The 21,835-nt window shown below is 35.6% G+C and overlaps 1 protein-coding gene across 3 annotated transcripts in view; it reads right to left on the bottom strand.

The window, feature by feature from the left end:
- The window catches only part of mindy3 (MINDY lysine 48 deubiquitinase 3), a 196,322-nt gene that overhangs the window by 104,866 nt on the left and 69,621 nt on the right, over positions 1-21,835 (bottom strand). For all 3 annotated transcript variants that reach the window (XM_051935919.1, XM_051935918.1, XM_051935920.1), the window contains 4 exons: positions 19,968-20,082; positions 13,294-13,371; positions 12,081-12,156; positions 59-129 (listed from right to left, as the gene is read on the bottom strand). In XM_051935919.1, the coding sequence (XP_051791879.1) occupies positions 59-129; positions 12,081-12,156; positions 13,294-13,371; positions 19,968-20,082 (340 nt within the window). The remainder of the gene's footprint in view (positions 1-58; positions 130-12,080; positions 12,157-13,293; positions 13,372-19,967; positions 20,083-21,835) is intronic.

The following is a 21,835-nucleotide window of genomic DNA, read 5'->3' as shown; positions in this document are numbered from 1 at the left end:
CAGCATCAAAAATTCAAATAGTATGTGGAATATAGATTGAAACAAGACTCCATTTTACCTTACAGTACCGCAGAGACTCCATTAATGTTTGGAAGCCCACAGTAGCCTGATTATGAATTCCACGCAATTCTGAAATAGATAACAGTAACAATAAAAAGAGTAAAAATATTAATGTACAAATACAGCATTTATCTAAAAAAGCAGCATATCTTACCAACACATATCATCTAAGAGTAATTTTTGTTTTTTTAACCTTAAACTGCCACATACTTGGGGGGTTAATGCACTCCTTGATGCCAAATTTTTTTGCTGCACTTTAAGTAAATGTCACAATTCATCAAGAAAAAGTGAAATTTTAATGGAACATTTTTTCATGCAAAGAGCATCACAATTACTGCAACACTGATCATTTTACACACTGCCAATGAACTGTAAAAACTATTTAAAAAACTACTGGAACAATATGTACAACGTGCAACCGATACCATTCATGAAATTCAGTAAATCATCGAGCCAACTATGCTTGAACTGGCTGCACGCAAGCACACAGAGGTAAACACTGATGCTTGCAGACTAGTCTAGTGCAGCAGCTAAATCCCAGGGACAGTGATGCTGCACTGCTGCAGGGGGGCAGCAGTGGTCATGAGCTGGCTTCTCAACAAAATGTACGGCACTGATTGATCAGCTCCGGCGTACTGGCACATTGCACTGGGAAGAGACTATAGCCGGTTGCGGCATTCATTGAATGTACGTTGCGGAATATACTCGGCTCCAGCGTGCTGACAAATTGCACTGGGAACCAACTTTAACTGGTTGCCAAGTGAAATTTCAATGAATGTACATCGGCAAATATACTCGGCTCCAGCGTGCTGGCAAATTGCATTTGGAACAGACTTTAGCCGGTTGCGGTGTTCAACGAATGTACGTTGAAGAATATAGTCGGCTCTAGCATGCTGGCAAATTGCATTGGGAACCAACTATAGCCGGTTCCGGTGGTTTAAAGGTTAAATCCTAAACCGTTCTCTTTGCAGACCAGACACAGGAAACTCTGCCCGATTCCAATGACGACACTTTCCGGTCCATCCTGATGATGTCACTTCCGGTTCCAGACCTCAAGAATGTCACTTCCGGTTCCAGACCTCAAGAATGTCACTTCCGGTTCCAGACCTCAAGAATGTCACTTCCGGTTTCTGTTCTAGATGACATCACTTCCACTGACCAGCCATAAAAGAAACTCCACCACCTCTTTGCAATTCTGTTGTGGACTCAATCTGTACACTTCTGTGAAACCAAAACCTCATTTTTGCAGCCTGAATGAAGTATACGGATGGCGGCCTCAAACTTCTTTTGGTGTCAAGGTCTATTTATTTCACACACTTTAATTTGCACTAAAGCAGGTGAAGGGGATTCACAATCGCGTAGGTTTCCTAACAGGACAGACTGATATCCCTAAAGTTTAATTGACTTGGTGTTAGACTGTGATGATTAAGTGCTCCCTTAATTTTTTGAGCAGTGCTGAACATGGATTACATTTCCCCTTTTCAAAGTGGCAAATATCATGAAGCAAGACGTGAACTTTCATCTCACTGGCCAGCAGCACACAGTCGTCCTTTGGATGGATTGTGATTGTATATTTAAGGAAGACTGGCAGGCAAAGGCTGCCTGAGACACCCGGCCCATTAAGAGCAACTGAAGGGGCATGAGTGCACCAGAAGACTCTGAAACAAGTTCTAGCCTGGTGCTCCAGTAGCAAAATTAAGTATCTCTGATCCTAAGAGTGGTTCTGAGGCATGACCATAAGTGGCACCAACAGAGGGTTTAAAGACACAAAAACAAAGATCAAGTCAAGCCTCAATCAGACAGGCAAAAAGGTCTAAAAGTAAGTGCCAGAGAGTAGGGCTGAGAGAGAGACTGAGATGGACTGCGGCAAGAAGTGTCCGATTGTACTACTCTTAAAAAAAAAATAAAAAATAAATAAAAATTGTATCAGTTTAACAGACAAGCAGGGTATATCTTTAGTGAAATGAACAGTAAACACTTTGGAGCTGCCACTCAATAACCAACATTACCCAATATAAACTCAAATCTTTGCAATAGGCTATCACACAGAACAGGGCTGGTTCTCTCTCTGGACCCATTTCTGCTGAAATAGATTTGGGCTTTTAGCTTTATGTGATCCTATACTAGATAAAACAAGTCAGAAACTGGATGACTGAATAAAATATACCCTCCATTCCAGAATGAAATATTTTGCTCAAATTCTGTACTAGTTGTACAAAATAAATTCTGCATAAATTATGTAGCTTTTAAATTGCATTTTCATAATTACATTACTGTGATATAACAAAAAAAAAAAAAACTGTAAAAGAACCCAAAATTACAATGTTTTCCTAATCACCGAGGCTATAAGAAACTAGGATTCAGCACTTTATCTACTACTGCCCTCTAGAGTTTCAGCTAAGCTAATAAAAATGGGTTTAGATCCAAAATAAAATATTACTTTCCCAATACAACAATAATAATAAATAATAATACATTACATTTATATAGCGAATAATAAAATTAAACCACATTCTAAGTTAAGAAAATACTAGCTAAAATCACTAATATAAAATACACAAATTGCACCGCTTAAAAGCTTGCTATTTATAAACGTTGTCCAATTTATTTCACAGAGTGGGTAATGATGTTTGAAGAGCAAAACTAGATATGTCTAACAGATAATAAATATGGATTATAGAATGAAAGATAGTGCCAAGGCAAGGGGTGTGTTATATCATCTTATATAGAAGACATTAAAGTTAACTGGAAATTCAAAATAGCCCTGTGCTGGTGACAATGTGTGCATGAATAGGTCATGTAATGGTTAGATGGTCTGCCCAAAGCTGGCCCCTGCCTTGTGGCCAATGTTGTTGATAGGCTGGGAGAGGTGGTGCAGTCCCAAATGATGTTAGCCTCTAACCTTTTCATACAAATCATCAGGCTCATTCACCAGGTCTACGCCAAAAAATTTGTCCTTTTTTGTTTTGTTGTTTTTTTTAAAACTATATTTAAGTGAAAATAATCTTCTGAAAATCTTACTCTGCATTAACTGCTTCTTCAAAAAGGTAATATTTGAATTGCAAACATGTAATGCATTGCATCATTAGAAGAAACATTAGTAACACTGCAATTTTCTGCACCTCCATAATACCATTTGATGGTTGATTTTTTGACAGACATATCTGTAAAAACTTACAGGTGTTAACTAAAGCTGTTATGTTACTCATAACCAAGCTATGGAAAGCAAAATCTTTTTAAAGTAATAGATTTAACTAGTCATAATGCCTCCAATAATTATTTCACAGTTGCTGTTTACTTGAGTAAAACAAATAGCTCACCTGTAACTGAATGTTAAGGTTTTAAAGGTGCATGATTTGTTAAGTGATACAGCAATTTCAAAGGTTAAGTATTAAAGGTTCACATAGTATAAAGGTATACAACTTATGATGAAAGATTATTATTAGCTTAATCCTTCTGTTAGAAAGCAGGAGGAAATGACATGCATGGGAACCTAAGGCATTAACCGTGGACAATGATCAAGTTATAAAGTAACATCCAAATCATAATTTGTACTACTACATGATTTCATTAAGATTCTCAATAGCAGGTTGCAACATTGTGCTGCTGGGTCTGTAAATAATTTTCAGTAAGTATGAGATTCAATCAATCAACCCTATCTGAAAAACGTTGCATAATTTGAACTTTATCTTCTTTCAAAATGTATCAATTTATGTACAAGCTTAGCTAGCAAAAATGACCCAAAGGTTGGGCCAATGATACATTATTTGTATCCACATTTGTCACTAATTCAAATAAAGAAAATGTCTTCAGTGCTACTTTTTTGACTTGTTTTAAGTGCTAGTGCTAGTGAGCAAGCAGACAAAAAGAGAAATTGAGATTTCTGCATATAATAAAAGCATTCTTTTCAGTCTGTAAGTAATAAATACAGCTGGAATGAGTCCATGGTTCACTACAGTAACACACAACAAAAATAAACCAAAGCCGTGAAGATGCACACTTAAAATAGACAAGCAATTAAAGTACACACAGATATACTGAGAATATACGAACTCCACACGACCAGGAATCAGAACACATATGAGTATATGTTGGTCTGATATTATAGAGTGACTCTGAAAGCTGCCTCCTCTCAGTCTGAAGTAGGAAACCCTTTCCATTTTGTTCTGTTCAGGATGGCTTCTTGAAGCCAATTCTAATGGATAAGTCTGATTTAAGCAGACTGCTGGCACCAGTACTGCATGAAAGTTTAATTATAAAACAGACTGCTGAACTGAACCAGCAACGAAAATGAAAAATTAATCCCCAGCAACTTGCTGTTAAGATTGTGAAAATAACACTGTTGTACTTTAAAGTTCAGCTGTTAATTAAAGAGTGCCAAAATGTGTTTGAATAATTGCTCAATAAACTAGAGAGAGATAGATAGAGATAGATAGATAGATATAGATAGATACAGATAGAGATAGATAGATACTTTATTAATCCCAAGGGGAAATTCACATACTCCAACAGCAGCATACTGATACAAAAAACAATATTAAAGATTGATAATAATGCACGTAAAAACAGACAATAACTTTGTATGATGTTAACGTTTACCCCCCCGGGTGAAATTGAAGAGTCGCATAGTTTGGGGGAGGAATGATCTCCTCAGTCTGTCAGTGGAGCAGGACATTGACAGTAGTCTGTCGCTGAAGCTGCTTTTCTGTCTGGAGATGACACTGTTTAGTGGATGCAGTGGATTCTCCATAATTGATAGGAGCCTGCTTAGCGCCCATCGCTTTGCCACAGATGTCAAACTGTCCAGCTCCATGCCAACAATAGAACCTGCCTTCCTCACCAGTTTGTCCAGGCGTGAGGCGTCTCTTCTTAATGCTGCCTCCCCAGCACACCACCACATAGAAGAGGGTGCTCGCCACAACCGTCTGATAGAACATCTGCAGCATCTTATTGCAGATGTTGAAGGACGCCAGCCTTCTAAGGAAGTATAACTGGCTCTGTCCTTTCTTACACAGAGCATCAGTATTGGCAGTCCAGTCTAATTTATCATCCAGCTGCACTCCCAGGTATTTATAGGTCTGCACCATCTGCACACAGTCACCTCTGATGATCACGGGGTCCATGAGAAGTCTGGGCCTCCTAAAATCCACCACCAGCTCCTTGGTTTTGCTGGTGTTCAGGTGTACATGGTTTGAGTCGCACCATTTAACAAAGTTACGATAGCAGTGTCGTCAGCGAACTTTTGCACGTGGCAGGACTCCGAGTTGTATTGGAAGTCCGATGTATATAGGCTGAACAGGACCGGAGAAAGTACAGTCCCCTGTGGTGCTCCTGTGTTGCTGACCACAATGTCAGACGTGCAGTTCCCGAGACGCACATACCAAGGTCTGTCTTTAAGATAGTCCACGATCCATGCCACCAAGTATGAATCTACTCCCATCTCTGTCAGCTTGTCCCTAAGGAGCAGAGGTTGCATTGTGTTGAAGGCGCTTGAGAAGTCTAGAAACAGAATTCTTACAGCACCACTACCTCTGTCCAAGTGGGAGAGGGATCGGTGTAGCATATAGATGATGGCATCCTCCGCTCCCACCTTCTCCTGATATGCAAATTGCAGAGGGTCCTCACAGGTTACCTTAGAACAGGCCTTGGGACACAAGGAAAGGGCACACATGGAACCAGCAATATGATTCGGACCAGTCAGTTGTCTTAATTTATTTGAGAAATACCAGTCTGGCTTCCACACTGGTCATAGTACAGAAATGGCACTAATGCGTATTGTAAACGACAATACAATTGTAAAATTCTGATATCTGATGAAGGAAACTCCACTGCAATTATGTTGCTAAACTTGAGCACAGCGTTTGACACCATTGACCATTCTATTTTACTGCAGGGGCTAGAAAATGGTGCTGGGCTTACAGGCACTATCCTTGCCTGGTTTAGTTCTTATTTATCATAATTCCAGTATGTGCAGAAATGTACTGGCAGTATTCCATAATTATACATAGAACTGAGATACGGTGTCCCGCAAGGCTCAGTACTAGGACCTTTACTGTTTTCAATTTACATGCTTACACTGGGATCTCTCATTAGAAAACAATGTTAATTTTATCTCTTATGCAGAGGACACCCAGTTATGCCTTTCTTCTAGTCCAACTGAAGTTTCTCCGATATGGTCTTTAGTTAGATGTGTTAGTGAATTAGAGGAGTGAATGGATGAGAACTACTTGTCTTTAAAACACAGATAAAACATGTTAATTATCGGAGGCAATGATACTGATCGCAACAATATTTTGTCATCATTTAACTCAGTTGGAATCATCATTAAATTTTACTGAATCAGCCCACAATCTAGGAGTTATCTTTGACTATAGCATGTCATTTAAAGCGCACATTACAAAGTTGTCTAAATCATGTTTCTTCCATCTTTGGAAGTTTATCCATATTTTCTTAGAGAATCAAGGTTTGGTGGTCTGTCAAAAGACAAGACCTGTTAAAGCCCATTGCGGCACTCTTTGTGTGATTTTGGGCAATAGAAAAATAAATTGTATTGTATCGTAATTGTATAAAAACCCAACTGGCATAACTATGACCTAAATATGACATACATGTATATTAATAAAGTATCTATCTATCTATCTATCTATACATTGAGCTCTAAGAACTTGTTCAGTTGCTACTTTTCAATGAAAGGCTTCTTGTTATAGTAGCTGAATAGCACGGTGGCTTAATTTGTGTTACTGAGTAGGGGTTGTGAGGGATGGCCGAGAGTCCTGTGGGATTTGGGAGTGCCTACTCCGTAGGGCTCCAACCTCATGCATACGTACGTCAGAGCTGCAGTGTCATATCACCAGAAGCACTCCCAAGGATTGAATAAAAGCAGCTGCCTGCCTCACATCAATGACCCAGAATCGGAAGGAAGACCGACAAAGCTTACATGGAGGAGGCAGAAAGAAGAAGACAAAGAAAAATAGCTGACAAAGTTACAGATTACTTTATTATTGTGTGCTGCCTTACTCTTTAGGGATGAATTTCCCACAAATAAATCCTCTCAATATTTTATACCCGTGTCTGTGTCTTTGTGCCGGTTGTTTGGGGAGCTAGAGCACCCCCTGGTGGCCACAGGGTTAAACTCCAGCACATAGTGATAGTATTTCTCGTAACATACCAAGGCTGCTACAAGTAATTACTTCGTAAACAATTAGTCTATTAACTGACTAATCTTGTCCAAATAATTCAAATAGGCATATAAATGTGTGTGGTCTGTAAATATATATTGAATAATCTGATATGGGCGGCACAGTGGTAGCGCTGCTGCCTCACAGTTAGGAGACCTGGGTTTGCTTCCCAGGTCCTCCCTGCGTGGAGTTTGCATGTTCTCCCAGTGTGTGCATGGGTTTCTTCCGGTTTCCTCCCACAGTTCAAAGACATACAGGTTAGGTGCATTGGCGATTCTAAATTGTCCCTAGTGTGTGTGTGTGTGTGCGCCCTGCCCGGGGTTTGTTTTCTGCCTTGCGCCCTGTGTTGGCTGGGTTGGCTCCAGCAGACCCCAAAATGACCCTGTAGTTAGGATATAGCGGGTTGGATAATGGATGGATGGATAATCTAATATACAGAATTTGAAAACATCACAAAAATAACAAAAAAAAAAAAAAAAAAAAACCCCACTAAAGTAGCCTCAACAAGACAACAAAACAAAACAACACTATTTACAATCCAATATTTATGCTAAAAAACAACAGCACCAACTTGAAACAAGACCAGCTACGTAGGATTTGGGGTTCTTTAAGACCTCAGTGTTACAATGTATCCACTAAGATTTATTTTACATGCATTAAAAAAATCTGAAATTTAGAGGTTATTCATAGACATCAAAATTATAGTTGGCTAGGCATATTTAGCATAAAGTGTCCTAATGTGTGTAAAGTATAAATGATACCAACTGAAATCCTATCGCAGGAGGCGTGCAACTCACATACACACATAAATCTCATTAAGTGTAAGTTATTGATGTTCATCTGCAACTTTTCACTTTTTTCAGAATCAATCTACTAGATATCTTAAATCAGTAGGTTACCACATAAATGCACATTAATAATCCTTCAAAAATCCTGTAAAAAAAGGTTCTGTGCAACACACAACATAATTTACAAATACTCTTTGTTTCAGATATAGGAGTTGAAGTGAAGTTGGAAGAAAACTTTAAAGGCAGTATAAAAATAAAAAGTATTCTTCTTATTTTTATTATTTACACTGTAGTATACTTCAAAGGCAGCATTCAGTATAACTCGTGCATTGCTCTTACAGTGCACTCCTTTCCAGTGACACAAGGGCAGCATGACAGTCAATAGTTTGCCCATACCAACTTAAGAGAGAATGGGCCCAGAACCATTTTACTTAAACCATGCATACCCTTTTATCATCATTAAAACCAGGATTTTGCAGAGCTGTATAGTATGCGCATTTGGCAATCTAAGATGCTATAGAAATAGTAGTTCCATTAAGGTCTGACAGGTTCATGTTGCTATGCCACAAATCAGTTTAATCAACTGCGGCGGATTAATAAAATGCATCTTCCGGAGTCAGTCTAATCATTTATTGAATGCAGTTTATTTACAATTTAATGACTGGAGAAAATACCTTAATTAAAAATAACTTCAATAAGATGATCTATGATTATACAAAATGTTATTTCTGCCCAATTTTGACAACCACTAATAAGTAGCTTTCATTTGGATCCATGAGATGATAGTTGAAGAGTTACACATACCCAGCCAGTAATATCTGACAACGGGTGAAAATGCAGCTCTTATCTGAAATAAAACTAGCAAGTGTATTTATCATACTAGTTGGTACTATTTAACTAGCCTATGTACTGAAATGTTAATTAAGAGCACTTTATTGGTAATAAGGGAAACAGCTGACAAGTGCATTTGGCAAACAATTTATCTGTACTGTCAGAAGAAATATCATGTCTCTTTCATCCTGACACTGGTCACTACCATGAATTTTTCAAGTTAACTAGCTTCACAACACAAACTTGCCCTGTGGTATACTTTCAATGTACATTTTCAAGTGTTCATGCATTGAGCTAGTGCTGTTTCAGAACACCATCTGTTTTTCTACACAAGATTTTCAAGGGAAATACACCCATATGGTTGAGAGTGTTGCCTGATATTTGGAGGAACTGCTGAATGAGTTGCAGGTACCACCATGATTAACCTACTCAAATACAGTAAAGAGAGTTGAAGCAAACTGGTGTGCAATGTGGAGGACTTAAAGGGGCAATCAGTTGATTGAAAATTCATGGCTGCCCTAGTGTGTACTTTTAAATCAAAATAGTAAATAAGCACGGTTAAAATAAAAAAAAAAACTGATGGTATTTTGAAATTTTGTTTTGTGTAGTTGATTCATCATGGGGAGATGACAGATTATGTTGTAGTCTGACAGCAAAACAACGTTAATCTTTATATAGGAGTAGCTGAATGATCAAAACAGCATCAACACTGCAATTTTAGGATTTCAATTGCATACTAAAGGCTGATTTACTAAAAGTACAAATTCTGCAGTAAGAAAATCGCAAAAATGTAGTCCTCCTCCATCTAGGATTTAATTAATGTTAATTAATTCCTTTACAGATTTCTTTCATTCATGTAACAAGATGACTATTTTTTGTTTTAAGCGACAAGGTATTCTGAAAGTGGAATGATTTTGTTTTGTATTGCATCCTGTACAAACAAATCTTACTTATTACAAAAAAAAAAAAAAAAAAATCTTTTTTTGAGAAATCTGAATTGAAAAAGAAAACAAAAAACAACAACTGTAGAATTCCCATTTGAAAAACTTGCTGTAAAGACAGACATTAACATAAGTAAGCGAACTTCCCCCTCGACTTTCTGAAACTGTCATACCACTATTTTGTATCAAACCTTTTCATACATCTTGTGTCCATCAGTTCCATCCCCTTTCTTATGTCAACCCTGTGTCCAATGTTGCCAGTATAAACTCAGACCACATAGACTCTTGATTAAGATTGCTTATCAATGAGTACATGCTTATTTCTTTGTATCAACTATTCAGTATTTACTGAATGGAGACAGGGTGGGCGGAGTTCATTTACTTCAAAGTGAAACTTTAAAGAGATACCACTGAAACCTTTCACTGCTCCATCTGCTGGATTTTCACTGGTAGCATGCCATTTAAACCTTTCACTGCTCCATCTAGTGGATTTTCAAGCTAGTGCAGTCACATGACTGGAATCAGAAAAGGTATGATTGATTGCCTACGGTGCATCACCACAAGATAACATAGTATTCCTCACTCATTTTGCATAGATGCATCTGTATATAAAAATCCAAATGAAAAACACTTCCTCTAGGTCATGGATACCATGTTTTAATGACACATTCATTGCATATTAAACTGAATATTTATTGATTGTAGATATTTTTGATAGACCTTCATTTTAGCAGTTAGCTGCTGCTTGACTCACATAAAAAGAAACTGGACAATTAATTGTAAACAGAAATGTAGTGTTTCAAAGAAGTTACATATTGTACAGATTTGCATGTCATATGATCTGTTCTGCATGCAACAAACCACCCTGTGAATTGAAACAGCTCTAACATAGATATAACCTCTCCACACCAAGATAATAAATTCATTAGCAGACTGGAACAACAGTTCTAGTGGAAATCAAGTTTAATTAAGCAAAGCACAAACTCAATCAGCTGACGAACCGCAGAAGGGTATATGTCCAATCAGCAAAGCTCATCATTGTCATCCTTAGTAACTTGAATGTAAATTACAAATTATTATAACAGATTTAATTTCTGCTGCCTTCTTTTCTTATTCTGTTACCTGATGGAGCTATGTTTTAGACATTAGGGCAATAACCAAAGTCAACAAAGCTTCATATATAACAATGTTAAAAAAAAAGTAATTCATTATACTATGGAAGTATGGTCAAACATCGCTAACAAAACTTTAAACTCTCACTTCAACGGATGTCACCACTCCAATTTTTTCTTAAGAGTTAGTGCAATAGTTATGCTTCACATGAGCATAAAAGGGGTTTGACACAGATAACCATGATATTATGTGCAATTGGCAGAGTCTGCTACAAAGCAAAACCAGTATTCTTACGAAAAATGAATCTAAAACCGAAATTAAAAAGCAAATTGTGTTTTGGAATGAAGTCATGCAATTCTCCTGTAGTTCTGGTAATTATGATGACAGTCAACAAGTATCATAAACATACATTTTAAAAAGTTAGATCAATATTAAATAATGTGGTTTAAAACAGGTTAAATGTACTTAAATCGTTAAAATCAAAGAGTTCTTCAATGTTATTTTTTTTAGCAAGGGCTAATTCAGATACACCTTGAACAACTTTGAGTAAAATAGTTTTGACTTGGTCACTTGTTGGCAGGAAATGACTAATTAGTCAATAAAAATGACCATTCAGTGCGTTTACTATATGATTACATTTTTCAAAATAGGAAAAACCATATTATGAGCACTTCATTTACTTGGTGAAAACTATTCATTTATGCATTTTTCTAAACAACCCATAATTATGAAAGAAAAAAATTGACAAAATTAAACTGCATTAGTTCAAAAGTAAATTTGTTTAGTAGATACATTATTTTTCTATCAAATTTTTTACTGATGACATTTGTTTTGGGCCAACAAAGGATACAAACTGTATAAAAAACAAACTTAAGGGAAAATGGTTATTCTTGAAGTTAGCAGAAGTTTGCCGCAGTTAAAACAGCAATGCTAGAATGCTAGTTTACAAGATTAGATCTAAATCAATCATTTCAACTTTTATGACATAGCAGTCTGCATTAGGTAAACCTGCCAATATGTTGTAAAAAGTAATACATCTCAAGGTCAGTGTTACAATCAGCTGGTAATCCTCCTCCATTCAGAAAAAAGTTGCGGATTGTTTTACTTTTAAATATACATATCTGCATAAAATAAAGAAAGAAGGTTTTAGCAACTCTTTAATGACTTACTCATTCCAGAACATTCTCTGTCTCCATCCCAAACATTTGACACTGCATGACCAGTCAGTAGCAGATTGATTAGATTCTGACTGAAAGTTAAATAAAGTGAAAATTAATAGATGGGGAAAGAAAATAGTCTTTAATAATAAACTAATTTTTTTTCTTTCATATTAACATATTCTGCCACAACACAAACAAAAAACAACAACTATAATGTTGCATGATACAGTATTATCCACTTGACAGATTGCCTAGAGCTTTCTCCATGTAAAATTCCCATTATAACTGGTTTTAGCCATTTCCATTTGCACTGCAAAAACTTTTGTGAATCATATAATGGGAAAAACATATTGGGTGCGAACATTTTCATACATCACTAGCTTTCCACTTCATGTATCAGAGTATATTTAATAATAACTCTAATTTAAAAAAACACAAAACTAATAAAAAAAAAATGGTGGGGGAATCCTTTCAGGAAAATTAGCTTTTCTTAGTGGAAAACAGTGCACCTGCACATGCTTTTTGATTGATCTCAGATAAAGTATTCATTACTGCTTAAACTTTGATTAATTTTTTTACAGTTTAGCAGTTCCATAGGTATGTTGCTTGCACAGCTGTGATAGTTTAATTAAAGGGCACTTTTTATCTTGCAAAAATCACTGTTTCAGTTTAAGTGGTATGATGAACATCTGAGAGTGTATACTGTACATTTAAAGTATTTTCAATACAAATTAAATTAACCTAAATTAAAAAGTTAGTTGGTGCAATGGAAAGTCATATAATTAAATAAAGTAACACATTTTAACAAGAGTCAAAACTGGCTTTGAATTATAAAATTGTAGTGAAAACCTGAAGGTACTGCATCCCTACAGGAACCAAATTTGACACATCAGAGCAGAAATATCATAAATTTCTAATATTGTTTATTTGCTTTTAAGGAGAATATCAACAAAATGTTAATGACCACAAGAAGTTACAGTATTTATTGTTGCCTAGCAAAAAAGAGTAAGCAATTTATGTTTCAACCTTTTAAAAAGTGAGCTAGTGAAAAATCAAAGGAACAAAGCCTGCAGTATTAGCAGCAACTCAACTAATTAAGCAGTTGGCTAGCTGCTGTAGCCTTCCAGTAACAGAGCTTAAGATCCCTGACAAAGTATTACAGATGAATGGCAGATCTGACTGATGTAGTAGGCAGGCCTGACATTTACAAAACAAAAACTACTTGCCTTCCATGTCCATACACAGGATCTATCAAAGGCTCTGTTGAATCTTCAATTTCATTCTTAATATTTTCAATACCCTAAAAGAAAACATTAATAATACAAATAATGTTAAAGCAATTGTAGTTAAACAGTTACAGTATTAGTACTCCTACCTCACAGTTTAAAGGACCAAAGTTAAATTCCAGGCTCAGTCTCTGTGTAGAGTTCACAAGCCCTCTCTCCATGTTTGTTTAGGTTCTATTTGGGTACTCTGATATTCTCCCACATCAATGTGAAAATAACGAACTGGAAATTCTTAACTGAACTGAGCAAGTGCAGAGCAAGAGAAAGTGTAGGCCATGTATCCTGTGATTTGCTGGCATATCACAGGGTTGGTAACTGCTTTGCAAAAGATGCTGTTGAGCTTTTAGTCCTCGTTAACATTTAAACATATTTAACAAGTTCAAAGTTATGTATTAATCAATCATTCTGAAAGCAGATACACATCATGCCATTTAGCTGTTAGGTAGCAGCACTAACCTTAAGTAGAATAAGATAAACTGTGTCCTGGGTCTGTGTCAATGTAAAGTTTACAAGTGTGGATTTTGCAATGAGTACTTTGTGAACATTTCTCCTATATCCCAAAAGACATGTATGATAGGTTGAATGGTACATATCAATTGTCCTGTGGATGGGAGCATGAGAAAGTTTGTTCTGAAATGAGACCGCTGTGTAGTTAGTTCCAGGTTTGCAGCCAGTGCTATTGGGATAGGCTCTGGACACTGGGACCTTGAACTGAACAAATGTATTCTAAAAACAAGTAATGCAAGCTAATTTATACAATTACAAAAACAGAATAATCTTAACTGCTAATAAAGCAAATGTGGATAACCCTTATGATGTTCAAAATATTCAATAGTCTTTGATCGCTTTACTCTTTACAATGACTTGAATTCAGAAGTGATTCATTTGGAGCCATTTAAAAAACGGTCACTTTCAATTTTATTATATTCAGACCACCCCCATAAATGTGAATAATATGACAAGGAAACATCACACTTTGTGAAACTAATGCGAATACTTAGCTAACGTCCTGAAGTGTAAATGTGCATTGAATTTATTTATTAGAAGATTCTGTTCAGAATCAATTTCTGTTTTGATTACAAGAACGCTTGTGAGAAAAAAGCTGAAAGTCATTTACTTAAATGAGTGATATTATAATAGGAATGGAAACTTTTACCTTTAAAATGCAAGGGAAAACATTTTAAGAATGAATAGTGAACTAATGTGACCCTCTATACATTTAAAAAACTATGCTCCAAAAATAAAAGTGGGTTACTTTTAAACTTTACCTGTCTACTGCAGTATTGATATTTAATCAGTTCACTGGGTAAGCCTTTAAATCAAATAATTAACTTGGTTAAGTGTTCAGCTAGGGTAGATCTACATGGATACCTTTCTTTGGTACTAGCACACTTTAGTAGCTTTCAATAATACATTTTCCATGCTGCATTCCTATATTTAAAAGTCCATCCAAGCTACTTTCTTATTTTTACTTATGCACAGTACTCAAACTCTATAGGTATTGCTAGAGGAAAAACAAAATTGTAAGTTAGGTTTGGTGTAATCCAGATGGTTAATTTACTTTTAAATTCATTTTTGTCTTATCCTTTTAACAGAATTTTGCCATATAGCTGTGAGTTAATTTTTTCAGTGTTATACGGACTAAAATAGTTAAATTAAGTCAACAAAAACATAATAGTCACTAAAAATTTCTAATATACGGTATTTCCAACAAGATTTGATCAGCAAAATTATACCTGAATCATTTCAGAATAACCATTCAGAATAAATAGGAAAACTTGAGAAAAATTTTATTCACATAGGAAACACATACAAGATATAATTTGACAGAATTTCATAATTAAAATCTTAAGAAAAATAAGAAAAATTCAATCTTCTGCCAGGAAGATTTTCAGAACAGAGGTTAACATGACAGTACAGTCAATTTCTGTGAAAAGAAAGTCTTGCCCATTTAATTCTGGACAACAATTTCTCTTTCAGTTGTGTCTCTATTTTTACTATAAACACTAAGCTAATGCCTGAATTTAGCAGATACAGCATTGGAAACTGAAACTGACAATGTTCAGCTTAATTGAGTTAAATAAAGTCAGTGAGTGATTTTATAACCCGCTTAGCCTTGAACAGCGTCAAGGGGTCTGCTCAATTTGCTGGTGCCTATCCCAGCTAGCATAGTTTGTAAGGCAGGAACAAACCCTGGACAGGGCACCAGTCCATTGCAGGGCAGTTAAAGTAAAAAAGAAAAAAAAAAGTGGCATGATTAAAGTGTTATCCAGCCTGACATGAAATTGAAAACCAATTAAAGAAAAAGCTACCTATACAGGTGGTTTTTATAACTGGTTTATTACTGTATAGTGGTAATCCCTTCATTAGATTATTTTCTTTCTAAAAATGAATTGTCTATTGTGTTATCCTTTGCATAAAAGTCAAACTTCTATCTAATTAAAATAGCAGTTATTCTTTTGTTACCCCTCCAGGGGCTATTACAATTTTTAAATTTGACTACTCACTTGTAACAAGCTCTCTTTACTAGAGTCCCATTATATAAACAAGTCACTTTTTGATTTGGGATGGGAGTAAAAAAATGACTGGTTAGGAAAAAAAAAAAAAAAAAAAAAAAAAAAAGAAGAAGTTTGTATGTAAACCCCACTCCCACCTACTGGTACCATCACCCCAAATCACAGTGCTCTTTACAAAGAATACAATGTTTCAACAATGTTGCAGACCGATTCTATAAGACAAATTAAATGTAACAACAATGTGACCTCTGACAAAATGGTTATTTTACGCACTCTAATAACACACGTTCAGATCAGAACTTGCTGATCCAGTAAGTGCTCCCTTTATAACACAGACAAGGAAGTAGCACTGATATTATAGTCAAGCAGTGAACAAAGAAAGTAGAGGGAAAGCGTACTTTTGTAAAAGTGAGATAATGGAGTGTGTAGTATGATGTTCAGACTAACAAAAAACCATCTTGGATACAGAATACAATATGGAGCATACAATAGGCAATGTATATCATTTATAACAGTTGATGATACCAATGAGCACATGCTTCTTCAACCATTTTAAGCACTGAAGACGATATCTGCAGCTGGGCTTCTTATTCTGCTAACATACATGTCATCATCTCTCTATTATAAAAAAAAAAATATCCTGGAGAGAAAACAGTAGGGTGTCAAGACGTGATCTTCAGGTTAAGATCATGGAAGACAGTTAAAAGACCCGCAAGAACCTTAAACATGAGACATTGTGCCAAGAGATTGACCCAGGACCGTCTCGCGATGACGTAGAACATGAGATTCTTGGAAGACACACCCTACTTTCAATCAATATCAAATAAGACAACGAGGCCGCAAAACATTGTCTTGTGAAGGATTTGAGCACACTCAGATCCAGGGTCTCGGCGCATATAAAGCGTATAAGGACAATACGTTATAAATGAAACGTCGACGAATAAGCGAAAAAGAAAGCAGCGCAGAGAAAAGAGACTCAAAAGCGTTGGAGAGAAAAAAAGAGCAAAAAAGAAAAAATAATCTAGGTGCAAATTCAGAAAATAAGGAAAGTAATTATCAGCCCGTAACAAGTGGAACTGAAACAAAGCACGTCCAATCGGGCTCAAAATTAAAAGACAGAGTAAAAGACAAAGTAGAACTTCATAAACACGTTCACAAACATTGGCGCTATACATATGCAGAGCAAATTATGAAAGCAGTGGACTTCGAAAGGCTCAAAGTATGCGCAATGCAAATGTGGAGAAAGTTAAAGAAAATGAAAGTAGGAAAATTATAAAGTATAAAAAAAAAAAAAAAAAAAAAAGAAAGATCACAGTAGCACAAACAAATGGAAATTATTAATCGAAAAGGGAAAATAATCACCACAGACTAGGTGTCATTGAAGAGAAGAGAAAAAAAAAAAAAAAAAAAAAAGCAGGACAAAGCGAGGTCAGAAATAAAAAAGAGTAGAACACAAAGTAAAACGTCAGAAAAGGGGTTAAAAAAAGGGGTCCAGACACATGCAGAGCAGGTTAAGAGATAATGAAAGCTGGAATTCAAAAGACTCAAAAAAAAACGTAGGCTCGAAACACATGCGGAGCAAGATACAGAATATGAAAGCATAAAAAAATGACAGTGTCAAAACAAAAAGTAAACATCGCATTAGCTCAAAAAAAAAAAAAAAGAGAAATTATTACTCGGAGAAATAACTAAAAGGCGAATAGAGATCGAATATATGGACACAGGCGATATGTCAGAAGTATGTAAATATTGTAAGGCTTTGAAGTTTAAGTCAGAATACTTCACATGTATTTATTGGTTACTTTGCAAAAAAAAAAAAAAAAAAAAAAAAAGGTATTAACTGCTGATGATGTAGATCGCTTTGTCTGTGCTGAAATTCCAAACAGAGAAACCTATCCTGAATTATGGTACAAAGTCATTAAACACATGTCTCACTGACCTCATTAAAAAGATTCAGCACATTGGGACTCGAAAGATTCCAAATATTGTTTTTACATAAGTTCTGAAATAAAAGTGAAACTAGTGAAATAGCAACAATTCAAAGAGGAAAAAAAAAATTTTAAAAGTGTGTATCCGGAAAACCAAACATGGGGGTTGGCGAGCGAAGAAATGATGCTAGTTTTTAAAAACATGTTTGAAACTGAAGGGCCTGTGCTCTGAGTTTTTTTCCCCTCTTAGTTCCTACTGGAGCAGCAAAACAGCTTTTTGTCGGGCATTTCTTAACAACTTATACAATATTTTTTGTAATCCCCTTAATTAAGGCTGAAAGTCTATACTTCAATCATATAATGAGCCAAAATTATGAAAATTGTGTAACTGTAATACTTATGGAACGGACAATAAATATTCTTTATATAAAACGTTTAAGAAATTTCTTCTATTTTAACATTCTTATTGTTGATGCTTTAAACTAAAACTATCAAAGTACAGTATACTGTAATATATGCCTTAGATTTTTTTGATGTTGTAATATGAAATACAATTGATTATTAAATTTAACAATACACTTTGTGCATGGCAAAGTGCTTTCATTTGCTAGGCCACAAATACACCCCCTAAAAGCTTTCAAATGACAGCAAAAAATAAGGAAAAGCAACATGTTTTAATCCATGCTGCTAGTCAACTCTTCCCACTCATCACATAACCACAATTACTGAGTTTAGCACAAGGTCCAAGTGTGGACAGTTCACAGGGTTAGTTTTTAATCTGAATATACATGTACACATTTAAAGCATATCTTGAAGTGTGATTCTAAAGCATATCTTGAAGTGTGATTCAAATATCACACTTAAGAAAAACAGACCCCAATCTTACCATATTCAAAGCTGTTTTAAACTCCCCCCCCCCCCGGAGTTATCTGGACCAGAAATTCAAGTTATTTTCCTTTTTCCATCTTAGAACTATTCCCAACTGTTAAACACGTTTTTTCTTTCCCAAATTAACAGATACTTAGAAAGATACCACAGCTAGTATAGAAATAATAGTATAAGACTGGTTTAATTCTAAGTAGTTGACATAGACTTCAGTGTTAAAGTTTGCAATGCATTATGCAACGCGCATATCTCTGTTATATGCCACTTGGTATGGAACTCATAAAAGCTGTGTTAATGTTTATGATGCATTAATTTGTCATTTCAACAGATAGCACATTACTAAAAATGTTTGTGATGCGGCACCTTTTGGAAGGAAAAAGACATAGCAACTGGACAGGCACATAGGCAGTTATCCTTTCATCAATGTGCATGTACTATTGCGTGGATTAATTTATTGTGATCATTAAGCATTTAAAAAGCACTTGTTTTTCACACCCGTACAGTCCGCTAAATGAGTTTTAGGCTTACGGATTCCAATGGCTGAGACTAATGAAAGAGTAAAATTTAAACACTATACATCAAGAACTCTACTGTATCTACAATTAATGCAATAGCAAACACTTGTTAAATAAGATCCCTGGCAGATATTTGCCAGAATGCTCTACTCTAGATAATTTATGCCCAGCCTGAAAAATGCTACTATGCAAATGTTACATATAATGTTGTGTTAATGCATTAAATATTGTATTTTACAATCCAAAAATGTATTTGAAATGTTCAGTTACTATAGTATATGCTGATGATAAAAGTGTGTTTTACAATTTTTTTTTTGTTCTTTATTTCGCCTTATACAATTTCTTGTATTAGGAATTTGTTAGTTTTCGCATACCCCTTGGGGTCAGAGCACAGGGTCAGCCATTGTACAGAACCCCTGGAGCAATTACAGGTTAAGGGTCTTGCTCAAGGGCCCAGCAGAGTAGGAACTCTGTTGGCAGTGACGGGGATTCGAACCGGCAACCTTCTAGATACCAGCACAGATCCTTAGCCTCAGAGCCATAATGTAAAAGATGCACAAGAATCTGGATTGGTGCATCTTTTTTCTCTGCCAGAGATGAGTGATATCTGTTGATACATTATACTCATAATAGGAATGTTAAAAGATAAATGCAACAATTAGAAACCTGAAATAAAGAACTGAAGTATTAAGATTACCTTGTAATTCAGCTTGACCCACAATACACTTGACAAAATTTTTACTTTTAAACTTGATCTAAAACTTACCTTTGTTAAAATAACAGAATAAAGGAAAAGGAGCACTCCACATTTATTCCTCCATGTTTCATAAAGATCCTGAACTACTTTCTTCAGCTCTCCAATAGTCTTCACGGTCTGCTTCCTATTCAAAATGAAAGTATTTTCAAATGTGTATTATTACAACAAAAGTAAAAATGAAAAACAGGATGCATAAACTATTGTATAACATTATATTCAGAATACAGCTAATAAATACTGGTAAGTATTACATTACATTTTAACCCGAGTTTTTACCATGATTTAAAGACATGTTGGGACTATATTACCTAATCATTTTGGACTTCCAAATTATATTATGAGTTTTTAAACACAGTATATTTACTGCACATATTAAAATGATATTAATTCAGAAGAAAAACAACCAGATTTAACTAGACATGAGTGTTTAATACCATGAGAGAATTCATTATATATATTTTATACACATTTTAAAACAGCTGGATAAACATATTTTAAACATTCTTTCTTACAACCAGAAAAAAAAATTGTTTTCTTGCAATTAGTATCTTTAAGGAATCAGAATTCTGAAGTGTACATTATAACTGTATACTTTCTGCTCTGTAAACTCTGGGGGAGAAAAAGCATTAAAGACAAAGAGATGCACAATAGAGAGCTTAAGTGTTCAGAGTTTACCCTTAGAATGCCCTAATTTTTGCACCATTCTCTCTTTAAGAAAAAGCTCAAGCAGCTATATTTCTGAATGCTATAAGCGAAAGCTATTCTAGAAAGAATTATTTATAATCAATTGGTTGATCACCTTAACTCTAATAATTTATTTGAGATCCACCAATCTGGCTTTAGGCGTTATCATAGTGTTGAAACGACATTCCTGAAAGTGTTCAATGACATCTCTCTTATTACTGACTCAGGTGATGCGGCAGTCCTTCTCCTCCTTGACCTGTCCGCTGCCTTGAAATATTGACCATGAAATATTGCTGATGCAGCTTGAACATCTTGTTGGGCTTAAAGGGGCTGCTCTTAACTGGTAGACACTTTTCAGTGACTTATAATTCCTCCTCTTCATCTACTGCTCCTCTTAAATATGGTGTTCCTCAGGGATCCATTTTGGGTCCTATTTTATTCTCCATATACCTTCACCCTATCGGAGCAATTTTTAGGAAATTTAACATTTCTTTTCACTGCTATGCTGATGATACTCAGGTTTATATTCCTGTCTGCAACTCTACAACAAATCAACTCCACAACTGTCTGTCTGAATTAAGATCCTGGATGGCTAATAATTATTTTCTTGATCTAAATCAGAATAAAACTGAGGTGCTTATAGTGGGTCCATCAGCTAAAGCCCAAATTTGTCTTGGTCTTCTCGGCTCTCTCTCTGTCTTTTCCAAACCTCAAGTCCGCAATCTTGGTGTTACCTTTGACAGTAACCTCTCTTTTGAGAAACAAATTCTGTAGTCAAGAGTTGCTTTTTCCAACTTCGTCTATTAGGTAAGATAAAGCCTTTTTAAAAAAAAAAAAAAAAAAAAAAAAAAACTTCTAGGGATCTTGAGATAGCTACTCATGCATTTATTTTTTCTCACCTTGATTACTGCAACTCGCTGTATTCTGGGATTAACAAATCCTTGATACACAGGTTACAGTTGGTACAAAATGCTGCCGCTCGCTTTCTGGTTGGGGCAAGAAAGAATGATTCCGTCTCTCCTATTTTAGCTTCTTTACACTGGCTGCCTGTCAGTTTTCGAATTGATTTTAAAATCCTGCAGCTAGTTTTTAAATCTTTACATGGGCTTGCTCCTGCCTATTTATCTGAACTGTATGTTTTACATCAGAGTGCTTAGATCTTCTGGTCAGCTGTCTCTGGTTGTCCCTCGTAC

Source organism: Erpetoichthys calabaricus, chromosome 13 (assembly GCF_900747795.2).
Source record: "Erpetoichthys calabaricus chromosome 13, fErpCal1.3, whole genome shotgun sequence".
Classification (NCBI taxonomy): Eukaryota; Metazoa; Chordata; class Cladistia; order Polypteriformes; family Polypteridae; genus Erpetoichthys; species Erpetoichthys calabaricus.
This window is presented reverse-complemented; position numbering and strand designations above follow the sequence as displayed.